Source organism: Thalassophryne amazonica, chromosome 14, assembly GCF_902500255.1.
Source record: "Thalassophryne amazonica chromosome 14, fThaAma1.1, whole genome shotgun sequence".
Lineage (NCBI taxonomy): Eukaryota > Metazoa > Chordata > Actinopteri > Batrachoidiformes > Batrachoididae > Thalassophryne > Thalassophryne amazonica.
The window spans coordinates 80,084,236-80,099,865 of NC_047116.1; the positions used below are offsets into that span (position 1 = coordinate 80,084,236).

At 38.5% G+C, this 15,630-nt stretch overlaps 1 protein-coding gene across 2 annotated transcripts in view; it reads right to left on the reverse strand.

Moving 5' to 3' along the window:
• Positions 1–1,717: 1,717 nt before the first annotated feature.
• The window catches only part of gtpbp8 (GTP binding protein 8 (putative)), a 30,992-nt gene continuing 17,079 nt past the window's right edge, over positions 1,718–15,630 (reverse strand). For both annotated transcript variants that reach the window (XM_034187022.1, XM_034187021.1), the window contains exons 7-8: positions 4,188–4,306; positions 1,718–1,882 (exon numbers count right to left, since the gene is read on the reverse strand). In XM_034187022.1, the coding sequence (XP_034042913.1) occupies positions 1,777–1,882; positions 4,188–4,306 (225 nt within the window). In that variant the 3' untranslated portion in view covers positions 1,718–1,776. The remainder of the gene's footprint in view (positions 1,883–4,187; positions 4,307–15,630) is intronic.

Genomic DNA, 15,630 nt, shown 5'->3' on the forward strand with positions numbered 1-15,630 from the left:
TTCTGAGCTCATGGGGAACTGTCCATGTCCAACAAAGGCTACTCCCAAAGGCATGCACACGTACAGTAGTGTTCAGAATAATTGTAGTGCTATGTGACTAAAAAGATTAATCCAGGTTTTGAGTATATTTCTTATTGTTACATGGGAAACAAGGTACCAGTAGATTCGGTAGATTCTCACAAATCCAACAAGACCAAGCATTCATGATATGCACACTCTTAAGGCTATGAAATTGGGCTATTAGTAAAAAAAAAGTAGAAAAGGGGGTGTTCACAATAATAGTAGTGTGGCATTCAGTCAGTGAGTTTGTCAATTTTGTGGAACAAACAGGTGTGAATCAGGTGTCCCCTATTTAAGGATGAAGCCAGCACCTGTTGAACATGCTTTTCTCTTTGAAAGCCTGAGGAAAATGGGATGTTCAAGACATTGTTCAGAAGAACAGCGTAGTTTGATTAAAAAGTTGATTGGAGAAGGGAAAACATACACGCAGCTGCAAAAAAGTATAGGCTGTTCATCTACAATGATCTCCAATGCTTTAAAATGGACAAAAAACCAGAGACGTGTGGAAGAAAACGGAAAACAACCATCAAAATGGATAGAAGAATAGCCAGAATGGCAAAGGCTCACCCATTGATCAGCTCCAGGATGATCAAAAACAGTCTGGAGTTACCTGTAAGTGCTGTGACAGTTAGAAGATGCCTGTGTGAAGCTAATTTATTTGCAAGAATCCCCGCAAAGTCCCTCTGTTAAATAAAAGACGTGCAGAAGAGGTTACAATTTGCCAAAGAATACAACTGGCCTAAAGAGAAATGGAGGAATATTTTGTGGACTGATGAGAGTAAAATTGTTCTTTTTGGGTCCAAGGGCCGCAGACAGTTTGTGAGACAACCCCCAAACTCTGAATTCAAGCCACAGTTGACAGTGAAGACAGTGAAGCATGGTGGTGCAAGCATCATGATATGGGCATGTTTCTCCTACTATGGTGTTGGGCCTATATATCGCATACCAGGTATCATGGATCAGTCTGGATATGTCAAAACACTTGAAGAGGTCATGTTGCCTTATGCTGAAGAGGACATGCCCTTGAAATGGGTGTTTCAACAAGACAATGACCCCAAGCACACTAGTAAACGAGCAAAATCTTGGTTCCAAACCAACAAAAGTAATGCCTCGCAGATGTGAAGAAATCATGAAAAACTGTGGTTATACAACTAAATACTAGTTTAGTGATTCACAGGATTGCTAAAAAAGCAGTTTGAACATAATAGTTTTGAGTTTGTAGCATCAACAGCAGATGCTACTACTTGGTGCAACAGCTCTCCAAGGTGTGATCACTCCTTTTTAGATGCAGACTAACAAGCAGATCTGATTTGATGCAGGTGTTAGTTTTGGGGATGAAAATTTACAGGGTGATTCTATAATTTTTGCCTGAGAATTGAGTGATTCCATATTTTTTTCCCTCTGCTTGGTCTAAAAAAGTAACCGTTACTGACTGCCACAATTATTTTTCCTGATTTCTTATAGTGTTTCTTAAAGCCAGAAAGTTGTCATTTGAAATTACTTTAGTTTTGTGTCATATCTGTGATCTGCTTTTTTTCTACAAAATTAAACAACTGAATGAACATCCTCTGAGGCCGGTGATTCCATAATTTTTGCCAGGGGTTGTAATATAATATGAAAAAAAAAATCTTCAGAGACTTTATTGTTGTTTCTCTGCTGGAAACAGACAATGTCACAAGATGAAATAGTCCTGCACCTATAAATTCCCAGTCCAGGTCAGTGTGGCTCTCTACAGCTTTGGAAGGTGTCTGATAACCGAATGCTCCCAGTAACATGGGCAATGAAGCATCGCAGGAGGTATATCCCCAAAAAGTGCAGGGAGCTATATGAGAGAGACAGAGAGAGAAATGAATGAGTATCGCGTGGTAATAGTGTACATGTAGCACAATTATTGTAGATGCAGGGTAGTCAATATTTGTTAAGGAAATAAGGACTAAACATTGCAATGCATAACAAAGAAGACAAGTAACAGTTCTACATACACACGAAAGCAAACCTAAAAATTTGTAGCAAGGAGAGCCAGTAGGGCCAAGTGGTCAATACACTTGCTTGCAAAACAGAAGGTTCCCACTTCAAGACCGCCTGTGCCCATGCTGCATGTAATGTGGAGATGCGTCAGGTCAGGAAGGGGATCAGGCATAAACGTGGAAAATCAACATGTAGACCCACATCGGAGCTGCTGTGGCGACCCCGAGTGAGAACAAACAGTCATTTTATGTTAAAGTTCTGATACTTTTCAATACAATTATGAGTATGAGCATTCAAAGTTAGCGGTGTACTAATTTCTGACTAGTCATTTTACGTTAAAGTTTTGATACTTTTCAATACAATTACGAGTATGAGTATTCACAGTTAGCGGTGCACTAATTTCTGACTAGTCATTTTATGTTAAAGTTCTCATACTTTTCAATACAATTACGAGTATGAGTATTCACAGTTAGCGGTGCACTAATTTCTGACTAGTCATTTTATGTTAAAGTTCTGATACTTTTCAATACAATTACGAGTATGAGTATTCAAAGTTAGTGGTGTACTAATTTCTGACTAGTCATTTTATGTTAAAGTCTTGATACTTTGCAATACAATTACGAGTATGAAAACAGATATTGGTGTCGAGAAGCTCTTTTTATGCAAACCGTGTTAATGTTAACAGAAGGTCAACAAAAACCAGCTGAACACTTAAGACTCCAGATTTTTTTTTTTAGATTATGTCTCTCACAGTGGACATGTACCTAAAATGAAAATTTCAGTCCCCTCCATGATTTCTAAGTGGGAGAACTTGCAAAATCGTAGGGTGTTCAAATACTTATTTTCTGGTACATATCCTCTGGACCAGACTGGAAAAATCATCAATGATCAGGTTATTATTGTTGCTGCCATCAGAAATAAGAACTACGTATGATAAATTAAACCCTGATTAGCTTTTTTAAAGAACACATTTAGTTCTTATTTTATGATTTGTAAAATTTGAAGTGTAAATGGTTTCATATTTTTACAATTGCGCAAATGGCGCACATTTACATATAATTCATTGGCACACATGAATCATCACTCTGGGTCAACAAAGTAAAGGTTTTTCACTTTAACGAGTAAACTAGGGAATACCCTGTTTTATCTAATGATTTGCTGACATTTATGCTGGATTTTACAGTCGCAAATTGAGTTTTACCAGCGACGCGCAACATATACACACATACACACACCCATGATGACAAATACCAAAAAAAGCATGCAAATTAGTCAATGAACTCAAATTTACAAAACCTAATCAGACAAACAATGGCGCACAACACACAATCCCAAAAGCAATAACAAAATCAATAAACCAAAGTCTTCAAACTATAACAAGCAATTTTATTATTCTTGTAATGTCTTTTAAAACCTACTAAAGTACCAAGTACTTTAAATATTGTCAGGACAGTTATTCCAGATATTAACACCTTTAACAGAAACACAATGATTTTTAGCAGTAGTTTGGATCCTTAATTTCTCAAAAAATAAAATTACTCTGAAATTTTAACTGGAGTCCCTTAGTTTAAACTGATTCTGGACATGTTGTGGCAACAGTTTATTTTTAACTTTATATATAATTTGTATTGTGATGTACTCAACCAAGTCCCAGAATTTTATAAGGTGTAAACAAGCAAACAATGGATTTTTTGGGAATATGTATGTTTAGATAAATAATGCGGTATAGCTTTCAATTTAATTGGAACATTTTTAAATTTTGAATTCTGTATGATTCTTCAATTGATCTCTACCTGGCCGCCTATTGAAAATTCAAGTGGCTACTTGGCTTTTTCAACAGAGTAATAATGTCTAAGAAGTATTTGTGCCGACTTTGGTGCTTGTATCACCATTTGCAGAATTGCTCTGCAAATATTGTTATCTGATGCACCATACAGACTGAGGCACAATTTAACAGTATCAAAGTGTCATTTATGAATACTAACACACAGAGCAGTTGGCAGGTCTGGTTTTAAACACTAAGCCTGAATGAACTGGCAGTTTTGTTTGTAGAAAAATTGTTATCTATACTGTAGTTCATATACACATTGGACACAAGTCAACATGCAAACCATGTGAACAAACATTTTATGCTGTGAATGACAAAGATTATGCCTTACCTGACCAGAAATGGTTGGGGGAAGCAGGTTGAAGTGTTTGTATTCATCATATTCTGAAGATTCAAAAGGTTTAACACCAGCTTTCCGGACCCGCATTTGTCAATCTTGGTCGCCACCATCTGCCCAACAAAAATGGTGTTGCATTACAATGTTGCCTTCCAGTAATATTGCATTTCTGATGCACATTTTAGGAGATTAAACAACACATAATTTGCTCTCATATTGAGGAAGTTAGAAGCAAAGTTAGAAGAAAATCTGTCTTTTTAAGGACAGATGAGCCACTTCGTTTGTGTCACACACTTGTCTACCTGAAACAGAAGTTCAACAGTTTTGAAAATAATACCTCACATTCACACACTCACACACCCACAGCTGAAAAAACAAGACAAATTGTCCAAAGATGTTTGTCGAAGATCATGTCATTTTAGTCTAGGGACACCTGGGGCAGAAGGGCAAATGCCTTGAGAGACATTGAAAAATTGTGGGGGAAATAAATTACTATTTTTGCGCTATGGTCAAAAAATGACTAGAGTGCTTACGTAATTTCAAATGTAAATGTATGAAAGTTACTTTCTGACTAAAGTAATTCCAAAATTAACATAAATAGAAAAATCAAGAGATCTGAAATTACATTTGAAATTTACTGATGAGAAAATGTCAAGATAGGGTCTACTTAATACTACTCATATGCCCCGATCACATACAGTAATTGTTACTGCTACTTGAATTATACTCAGGGGCATGGGCGCAATTTGGTGTGGGATGGGGGGGCATGTCCCCCCACCTTTTCAACCAGGGGGGACAGAATATGGTATGTCCCCCCACCTTCTGACATATATGTGTGTACTTGAAACATGCTATGCCAGTCTTATGTGCAAAACCATGTCAGAATAGTATCTTTGTTTCTGCAAGTTTGTATTTTTAGCAGCACTGACTTCTTTACAACACCTGTTTGTTTGTCACATTTGGAATTTTCTGGGACTGCATTTGCCCAGATTTGAAACAAAAAATAGTTGCCTCTAGGGACTAGTGTCTACACATAAGTATCAATGGACCATATGCTAATTTACTAAATTCTGAAAGTTAGAAAAGGACATCAGAAAAGCTATCTGGGACCTCAGAAAGCCCATCTGCAATTATTGCTTTATCTCCAAAATCAGTCTATGCAAGCGAAATTATGTTCAGTATGAGTGTTGTCATTAGTGCCACTTCGAAAATTAAATTCATGATGAGTAATTTATCCTAAACTTATGATCTGTTGTTTTATGCAAAACAAATCATGAGAAGAAAAATAGAGTGATGGTTAATAACTATTAAGAGCCTGTTCTTTCATATTCATGAATACATTTTACCACATTGCAGTTGTTTTTTAATGAAAACTCAACCTATCATTCTTTTTGAGTTCTACACGTGTTGATACCTTATTTACACCAGGATGTTAATAAAATCAATGATGGCTATTCTCAGAATAAAGTACTTATATCCACAGTTTCAAATTACATAAGTCAAATGGTGTCCACTTTATGGTCTCAAAACATTAAAATTACTGTTCTGGATGCTCAGAATACATCTGTGCTTATCTAGAAACCGTTGGCTTCTGGGGGCCTAAAGCGGCCGCCAGATCGCTGGCCTATGGGCTTCGGCCCTGCAGGCCTCGCACTTTGTCCCCCCCAATTTCTAGGTCTAAATTGCGCCCTTGCTCAGGGGTGCACATAACTGGTACTCATCATGCTTCTGTGTGCTAAAAATCATTGATGCACAGCAGACAGCAAACAGAGGGAAACACCTTTCCTACCATCTGTCATTGCTTTAAAAACTACATAACTTACTTGACCCAGTCTTCTTTCATTTCACCAACATCTATAAACAGGTTCTATGTATGGTCATGTGATTCGAGTTTACAAATGAAGTTATAATTTTAATTTTACTGTTGTCAAGTTAGGATTTTTGTTCACTGCAAGTCTGTTTGAACCCACATTCAATTACAACTTTGTTGTACAGCCTCTTAGGAATATGTAAAGTATTTATGAGGAGAATATTAGACTTGGAAACATTTTCTGCACTGCAAATATTTACTGTGATGTTTCTGCATTGTACAGGACAACACGACAGAGCCACGTCACCACTACGCCACATAATGCTACACGTGTGGAATTTCCAGTGACGTTTCAAATAGTTTTAACCAATTCAAGAAGAGTTTGAGAAAGAAGACCCAGCAGTTAGTCTGCTCTAATTAAACGTTCTTACATTAAATTTTGAGAATTTGGGCCAGAAACAGCAACCTGAATCTATGCCAATTTAAACATTATAGGTTGTGAATTCACTATTTATTACAGGTTTTGATTTTCATGATTTACATAATCCACTTATGCAAACACTGCTCTGGGTACATATTTGTATATGAATGAAATACAAGGCACTGCTTTTGTTTACCTGGTGCCATTGTCTATTATATTATGAGGGCTCTATTAGCGGTGGACAAGTGGTTACTGCACTTGGTTTCGGTGCGGCAGGTTCCAGGTTCAAATCCCACCCCTGCCACATTTCTCCATGTAATGTGGAGTTGCGTTAGGAAGGGCATCCGGCGTAAAACCTGTGCCAATTCAACATGCAGATCCACCTCGGATTTGCTGTGGCGACCCCGAGTGCAAACAAGGGAGCAGCCGAAGGGTCTTACTATTAATGACAGCTTTTGGTATGAAACTTAAGATATGAGTAATCCGTCAATTTCTTATCACCCATTCTGGAAAAGAAAGCACTTGGTTTCACCTGTGAGTTGACATTTCTGGTGGAGTTACAGGAAATGTTTACCCGTTTTTCTACATTATGAATCACACTGTATTGAATGGCTGAAAAAGCCAACCATCCTACTGACATCTACAGGCCAGAAAAGGATATTGCAGAAAATGTCAGAGCTGTCCAGTTTAGAAATTACATACTTAAATTTATATTACAGCACATTATTGTTAGCATTATTTAGATTTTGTCCTTCACTGCAGAGATGTAGATTGAATCACCTGCCATTAACTACAGTAACTTTTTAATGTCTGTTTCATGTTTGACATTGTGCAGGGATATCTCTGTTGCATTTTACAGATAAAATTTCACCTTTGGTAAAGATCACAGTCACAGTCTTAATCAAGATCCAAGTGCTTAATAATCTGAGTGTATGAATAATTTAGTGTGAAGTACCTTGAGAATGGAGATGGTTCATTATGTCAAATCTGCTACATTTCAGTGAGGGCCAACATTTAACAGGAAAATATCAAATGAAGAATTAAATGTCTGTAAGAAACACATTACCGCCACCAAACAGGAAAAACTCTAGGGCCAGAAGTATTTGGACAATGCTGTCACTGTACACCACCCAATGGAGTTGGATTTAAACAAGATATGCTTGTATTATAGAGTTTCAGATTTTATTCATGGGCTTTTTTAAAATAAAAAAATACTGCATTAACCAATAAGGCATTATTTGTATGCATAAGCCCCCCATTTTGACAAGCTACAGTGAGGAAAATAAGTATTGGAACACCCTGCGATTTTGCAAGTTCTCCCACTTAGAAATCATAGAGGGGTCTGACATTTTCATTTTAGGTACACGTCCACTGTGAGAGACATAATCTAAAAAAAAAAATAATCCAGAAATCACAATGTATGATTTTGTAATAATTTATTTGTATGTTACTGCTGCAAATAAGTATTTGAACACCTGTGAAAATCAATGTTAATATTTGGTACAGTAGCCTTTGTTTGCAATTACAGAGGTCAAATGTTTCCTGTAGTTTTTCACCAGGTTTGCACACACTGCAGCAGCGATTTTGGTCCACTCCTCCATACAGATCTTCTCTAGATCTTTCAGGTTTGGAGTTACAGCTCACTCCAAAGATTTTCTATTGAGGTCAGGTCTGGAGACTGGCCAGGCCACTCCAGGACCTTGAAATGCTTCTTATGGAGCCCCTCCTTAGTTGCCCTGGCTGTGTTTGGGGTCACTGTCATGCTGGAAGACCCAGCCATGGCCCATCTTCAATGCTCTTACTGAGGGAAGGAGGTTGTTTGCCAAAATCTCACAATACAAGACCCCATCCATCCTCCCTTCAATACGGTGCAGTTGTACCTGTCCCCTTTGCAGAAGAGCACCCCCAGAGTATGATGTTTCCACCCCCATGCTTCACAGTTGTGATGGTTTTCTTGGGGTTGTTCTCATCCTCTAAACATGGTAAGTGGAGGTGACTCCAAAAAGCTCTATTCTGGTCTCATCTGACCACATGACCTTCTCCCATGCCTCCTCTGGATCATCCAGATGGTCACTGGTAAACTTCAAACGGGCCTGGACATGTGCTGGCTTGAGCAGGGTGACCTTTCCTGCCCTGCAGGATTTTAAGCCATGACGGCGTAGTGTGTTACTAATGTAATCTTTGCGACTGTGGTCCCAGCTCTCTTCAGGTCATTGACCAGGTCCTCCTGTGTAGTTCTGAGCTTTCTCAGAATCATCCTTACCCCACAAAGTGAGATCTTGCATGGAATCCCAGACCGAGGGAGATTGACAGTCATCTTGTGTTTCTTCCACTTTCTAATAAATAATCACAACAGTTGTTGTCTTCTACCAAGCTGCTTGCCTGTTGTCCTGTAGTCCATCCCAGCCTTGTGCAGGTCTACAGTTTTGTTCCTGGTGTCCTTAGACAGCTCTTTGGTCTTGGCTATGGTGGACAGGTTGGAGTGTGATTGATTGAGTGTGTGAACAGGGGTCTTTTAAACAGGTAACAAGTTCAAACAGGGGCAATTAATACAGGTAAAGAGTGCAGAATAAGAGGGCTTCTTAAAGAAAAATTAACAGGTCTGTGAGAGCCAGAATTCTTGCTGATTGGCAGGTGTTCAAATACTTATTTGCAGCAGTAACATACAAATAAATAATTAAAAAAAAATCATACATTGTGATTTCCAGATATTTTTTTAGGTTATGTCTCTCACAGTGGACATGCACCTAAGATGAAAATTTCAGACCCTTCCATGATTTCTAACTGGGAGAACTTGCAAAACTGCAAGGTGTTCAAATACTTATTTTCCTCACTGTATATGTAACTGGACAAACTAGATAAGTACTTTTAATTCAACTCATCACTGTTTTAGCCAGTTTTCTTTCAACAAGTCAGCCAATGGATATACTATTAACATTTGCAAGTCACTGAATACGTTTTGGACTTCATTTACTGTACAAAAATCATTAAGAAATACAAACAGTATGTATGAGAAACAGTCATTCTCATTGTGTTTTTTACAATAACACAATCTCTAACCTTAGTGACATGAAATTTGGGGTTCCACAGGGATCTGTCTTAGGCCCCCTGCTTTTCTCCCTTCATAAAGCACCCCTTGGGCATATACTGCGACATTTTGGGATTGCCCTTCATTGCTATGCTGATGATACTCAATTGTACATACCAATAATTGCTGGTAATGTCACTCAAATAAAATCTTTAGAATATTGTCTTGCATCAGTAAGAAGCTGGATGTCTAGTAACTTCCTAGTTTTAAATTCTGATAAGACTGAAATAGGGCTGCCACGACTAGTCACGCCTACTGAAACCGTTGACAACTAATTTAGTAGTCAATGAGTCATTTATTTTATTTAAGTCTTTGTTTTTCTCTCAATTCATAGTTTTAGGCAGCGAGCCGTCCTGCTGTCATTTGGACGTTCAAATTTGGAAAAAGATGGCTGATTAAAACAGTGGCCGTCTTGTTTAAAGCCATCTAAAATGTGCAGTTTACCAAAGGAGCTGTCTGTGTGTGTGTGTGTGTGTGTGTGGAGTCAACTGGCTGCAGACTGCGAGGGAGGGAGGGAGATTCCGCAGACACGAGACATTACATTCTGCTGAGAACCATCAGTGCACGTGAGACAGTGAGCGTGGAGCAGAGAGAGAGGATTTTAACCTGCATGAACATGTTAAAAAACAAAACTAAACCGTGGAGCTGCCTTTTCTTCTCTCTGCACTTTCTCTACCTGTGCGGTCTGACGGCACCATCCTGTTCACACCATGTGCGCAGCGTATACTGAATTTATGAAATCATGAAATAAACTGTCAAATATCCTTAAAAAATGAGAATACATAAATGAACTGAGCAAAAATTATGCATACACGGGTTAAAACCTGCTGTGGAGAAGCTGTTCAGTGATGTTCAGAGGTACAGATCACATAAAGCAGGTGAGAAGTCTGAACTTTAACAGCTGTTATTTTCCAAAGGTATTTATTTGTTAAATCTTGAGCTTAATGTAGTGTTTAAGCACAAAACGTGACTGATGAGGGGAAAAAAAAGGATGACTTCATCACACTAAATTGAACTGGAGTCGGAATAAAAGTACAAGCTGCTGATTTTTTGTTATTTTTCAAAGTTATTAAGCTGCAGCTATATGTTTTATTCATTTCAAAGTGAGTTACCTCTTATTTTATTCTGCTTTAGTTATACAAAAAATATGGGGCGTCAAATCAGCCTGCATTGTTCTGTTCAGTTTATATCAAAGTTTTCCTGCACATGTCCAGGTATTTTTTTCCTTCTTTATAAGAGTTTGGTGTTTGCATTTACTCCATAAAGTTTTAAAACATAATAAAATGTTCACACTTTTCTTTATAGCAGTTCTGTAATTTCAGAAATGGAACAGAAACAACCACAAATCAGAAAAAGTTGGGACTATATGTAAAATGAAGATAAAATAAAAATGTTGCCAAAGGTTCTTCCAGAGTTGTGTCTTGGTGGCTTCCATCACTTGTCTCCTTCCAGCATGGACATTTAGTTATTGAGAACTGCCTACCTGACACAGATTTACTATAAAGTACCACACTGTTTGTATTTCTGAATGATGACGTAAATGAAGTCTAAGAAATAGTCACTGATTTGGAAATGTTCATGTTTTCATTCTCTGACATTTCTCAGAAAATGCTGCAGGCCTTAAATTTAGGAAATTACGTATGATCCGACTAGTCGACTAATCGCAAAAATAACTGTTGACTAGTCGACTATCAAAATAGTCATTTCTGGTAGCCCTAGACTGAAATGATGGTTCTTGGTCCAGCGAGACATCAGCATCAATTTGACCAGCTAGCGCTGAGCCTAGGTTTGTGTGTCATAAATCATACAGGCAAAGTGAGGAACCTTGGGGTAGTTTTTGATCCTACGTTGTCTTGTGACTTCCACATTAGAGATACTTCGAGGACTGCTTTCTTCCATCTGCGTAATATAGCGAAGATCTGTCCCATCCTGTCAATGGCTGGTGCTGAGATCCTGATTCATGCATTTGTTTCTTCTCGACTGGATTATTGCAATGTTTTATTTTCTGGGTTGCCGCAGTCCAGAATCAGGGGTCTTCAATTGATTCAAAATGCTTGACACGAAGCAGAAAGTTTGACCACATTTGATCCCATTTTGGCATCTCTTCATTGGCTTCCTGTCTCTGCGAGATCAGAATTTAAGGACCTGCTACTGACCTATAAAACTGTTCACGGACTGACACCACTCTATTTGGCTGATCTACTTAAACCCTATGTACTGGCCCGGTCTTTGTGTTCACAGGACGCAAGATTACTTTGTGTCCCTAGGGTGAATAAAAAAAGTCTGTGGGAAATAAAGCCTTCTATTATGCCCCAGTCCTGTGGAATGATCTCCCTACGTTAGTGAGGCAGTCGGACTCTGCTGAGACTTTTAAGTCACAAGTGAAGACGCATTTGTTTTCTATTTTATATGATTAACATATTGTTTTGCTATGCTTTTTATTCTTTGTTTTATTATGCTCTTTGATCTTTTGGTTTAATTTGTTTTGTTTTTTTTGAGTTGTCTCCTATGAAGCGCCTTGAGGTGACCCTTAATTTATGTAAGCAGGTATAGAAAATGGATGGATAATACAAAAATACAAATGTGCTCTGTAAGTTCAATAAATTGAATTGAAACACTACAAGCACATTTGTATTTTTCTATTATCCATCCATTTTCTATACCTGCTTACTTAAATTAAGGGTCACAGGAGGCTGGAGCCTGTCCCAGCAGTGATGGGGCATAAGCCAGGGTACGCGCTGAACAGGATGCCAGTCTGTCACAGGGCCACATATAGACGGAAAAACACATTCACAACTGCACGCACACCTAAAGTCTCCAATTCACCCAACCTGCATGTCTGTGGATGTGGGAAGAAGCCGGAGCACCCAGAGAGAACCCACGCAAACTACACACAGAAAGGCCCCAGGTGGAAAGCGATACCACGGCCTTCTTGCTGTGAGGCAACAGTGCTAACCACTAAGGCACCGTGATGCATCTATCGATTGTTTGACTTAAATCTCTTTTTTGTGGTGGACAGAATAAACATGGGAACGAGGTCTTGCCCCAAGTGAAGGAGATCAAGTACCTGAGGGTCTTGTTCACAAGTGACGGGACAATGGAGTGCGATATTGGCTGGGGAATCGGCGCAGCAGGGGCGGTGTTTAATTCGCTGTACCGTACTGCTGTGACAAAAAGGGACCTGAGCCAAAAGAGAGATGGTTCGGGTATTTGGTAAGGATGGGTGCCTCTCTAGGTAGGTCTTCCAGGTACGTCCATCTGGGAGGAGACCTCGGGAAAGACCCAAGAGTAGGTGGAGAGATTATATCTCCACACTGGCCTGGGAATGCTTCAGTATCTTCAAGTCAGATGTGGTTAATGTGGCCCAGGAAAGGGAACTTTGGGGCCCCTGCTCAAGCTGTTGCCCCGTGACCTGATCCCAGATAAGCGGTTGAAGATAAGTGATGAGCAATGTTGCCACAGTTACTTTTAACAGTTACTTCATTAGCAGCTTTATGCAATTACTTTATTAGCAGGTGCTGACAACTTGTAACTAATAAGGTAACTAGTAGTCTAACTTGGTTACTCTTAAGATTGCTAGTTATTTTATTATTTTATTTTATTCAGCAACTGCCGAAAAGTTGCCCACAGCTGCTAATGAAATAAATGGATAGGGCTGAAACGATTAATCGAGTAATTCGAATAATTTGATTACAAAAAATGTTCGAGGCAAAGAATTTGCCTCGAAGCTTTGCGTAAAGCTGTAGTACATATGCCAGGCCTGTAGGTGGCACTGTAACTCTCCCACAAAAAAACGAGAAGAAGACCGCAGAGCATGCCCATAACTAATGTAAGCGCTAATCAATGTAGCAGGCAATGCTACAAGTTTACAAAGACACATGCTGAGTAAAATAAAGCCTTTTAAGAGAAAGGGTCTGTGCTGACAGTCTGAAACGGACTTATTATGCATTTAAAGTGAAGCAGTGTGTTTATATATATATATATATATATATATATATATATTGTTTTGTTTTAAACGTGGTGTGCTCCACTGGCTGTTCTCCACCTCCACAGATGAAGTGAAAGGAAGCGCATCAAATAAATGCCTATATTCAGATTTGATAAGAATTTTTATCAACAGGCTGTAGAGTTCATTCATCAGTGCAGCTGTTGTGGAAATGTTGCACTCCACAGCCGTTTTTTCAAAGGCTTTGTTATTCACCAAGTATCCACAGAAAACAAGGAATTTGACTTCAGTTTGAGCTACACTCTGTATGGCATGTAGAAATATACACTAAACACTGAATAAATCACAGTAATAAAAAGTGCAAATAAAATGTGCAAAAAGAAAAAAAAAAAGAATGTCCTGTCCGCAGACTGAAGATTTCACAGCGCGCCTGGGCTTATGGTTTGGCAAAACTCCAAAACTCCTAATAATGTGAAAAAATAAATAATTACCTGGGAAAACAGAGAGAGGGAACATCCTAAACTTAAAAATCTGCATGATGGCACAGTGACATTGTGCCATTGCGTAGGGAGAGCCCTGCCGCTACTGATACTGTTTAAAAATACAAAAGTACTTTTTTCATCCGATTACTCGATTAATCAATAAAATAATCGATAGAATACTCGATTCCAAAAATATTCAATAGCTGCCACCCTATAAATGGATAAAGTAACTATAAAAAGTAACTAATTAAGTAACTTTTCAAAGTAACTGTGCAACAGTGGTGATGAGTGAGTGACAATAAACATGTCACTATCCAGCTCCTTATGGAGATCTCTCTCTCTCTATATCTATATATATATATATTTCTGTTTCGCTCCCTCCCAGATTTCATTAATAATCTGACTTTTGACTGTGTTGACCACTTTTGTTCAGGGTCAATACAGCAGATCCAGTACAGATCCGCACTGGGATTTGGCACAGGTTTTAAACCATATGCCCTTCATGACACAACTCCAGTTTAGCCTGGAGAAGCATACAGCCCCTGGTCTTCTTAAGAGGTCTACTATCCAAGTACTAACCAGAACTCAGCTTGCTTAGCTTCCGAGCTCTGACAGCCCTGCCTCATGAACAAAATCTTCTGTTTATTTAGTCTCTTGTCTTATTGTTTTTGTATGACCAACTGAGACAAATATGTAAAAAGAGAAAGAGAGAGAAACAAAAACAACCAGCTGTCATGCAGGCTGAAAAACACTGCTGAACAAAATATCTGGCAAGAGCTATTAAAAAAAAGGATACCTGTGTCATCATGACAGACCATTTCAAGTGTTTTTAAATAGCATTATTTTTATGAAAACCTAAAACTCAGATTCCAATATGGAAACAGAGTTGACTGTACATCATGGGTAGGTGGAACGATCTGATTGTGAGAGTAGGTGAGAAACAAAAAGCATGAGAATTGGATGGATGGATGGATATGGATCAGATGTACTTGTCCCTGTTTTTTTTTTTTTTTCAAAAGTTTAAATCAATTAATGATAGTACTCATCATCACAACTGTGCACAAATGACTAATACTGACTCATAGGTCCCTGATCAGATTTATTTCCCTCATAAGCATTTGAATTTTGCTCTGAAATCTTAGACTGCGCTTGGCTCCAATTTGCGTTCTTCCTTTGGAAATGGGAATTAAGTGAAGGCCTGTCCTTACATTTAAAGATACGCATCACAGATGTTCATGGTCTATAACCATGAACAAGCGCTGTGTGATGACCACGGGTGCATCCGGCAGCACAATGTGCTGGACTTGAATCATGTGATGCGAGCAAAAACAACCACAGCACACCCGTAGTATAACTTTATCACAATGTTGGAGCTTCCGGAAAACCTACCAATTATGTCACAGCATGTACAACATTACAGAATGCATGAAAATGCAAAGGATTACCCACCAGGAATTTTCTTCCCAAAACATCTTGAAAATCTCACCATAACTAAAATACACTCAACAAAAATATAAACGCAACACTTTTGGTTTTGCTCCCATTTTGTATGAGATGAACTCAAAGATCTAAAACTTTTTCCACATACACAATATCACCATTTCCCTCAAATACTGTTCACAAACCAGTCTAAATCTGTGATAGTGAGCACTTCTTTGCTGAGATAATTCATCCCACCTCACAGGTGTGC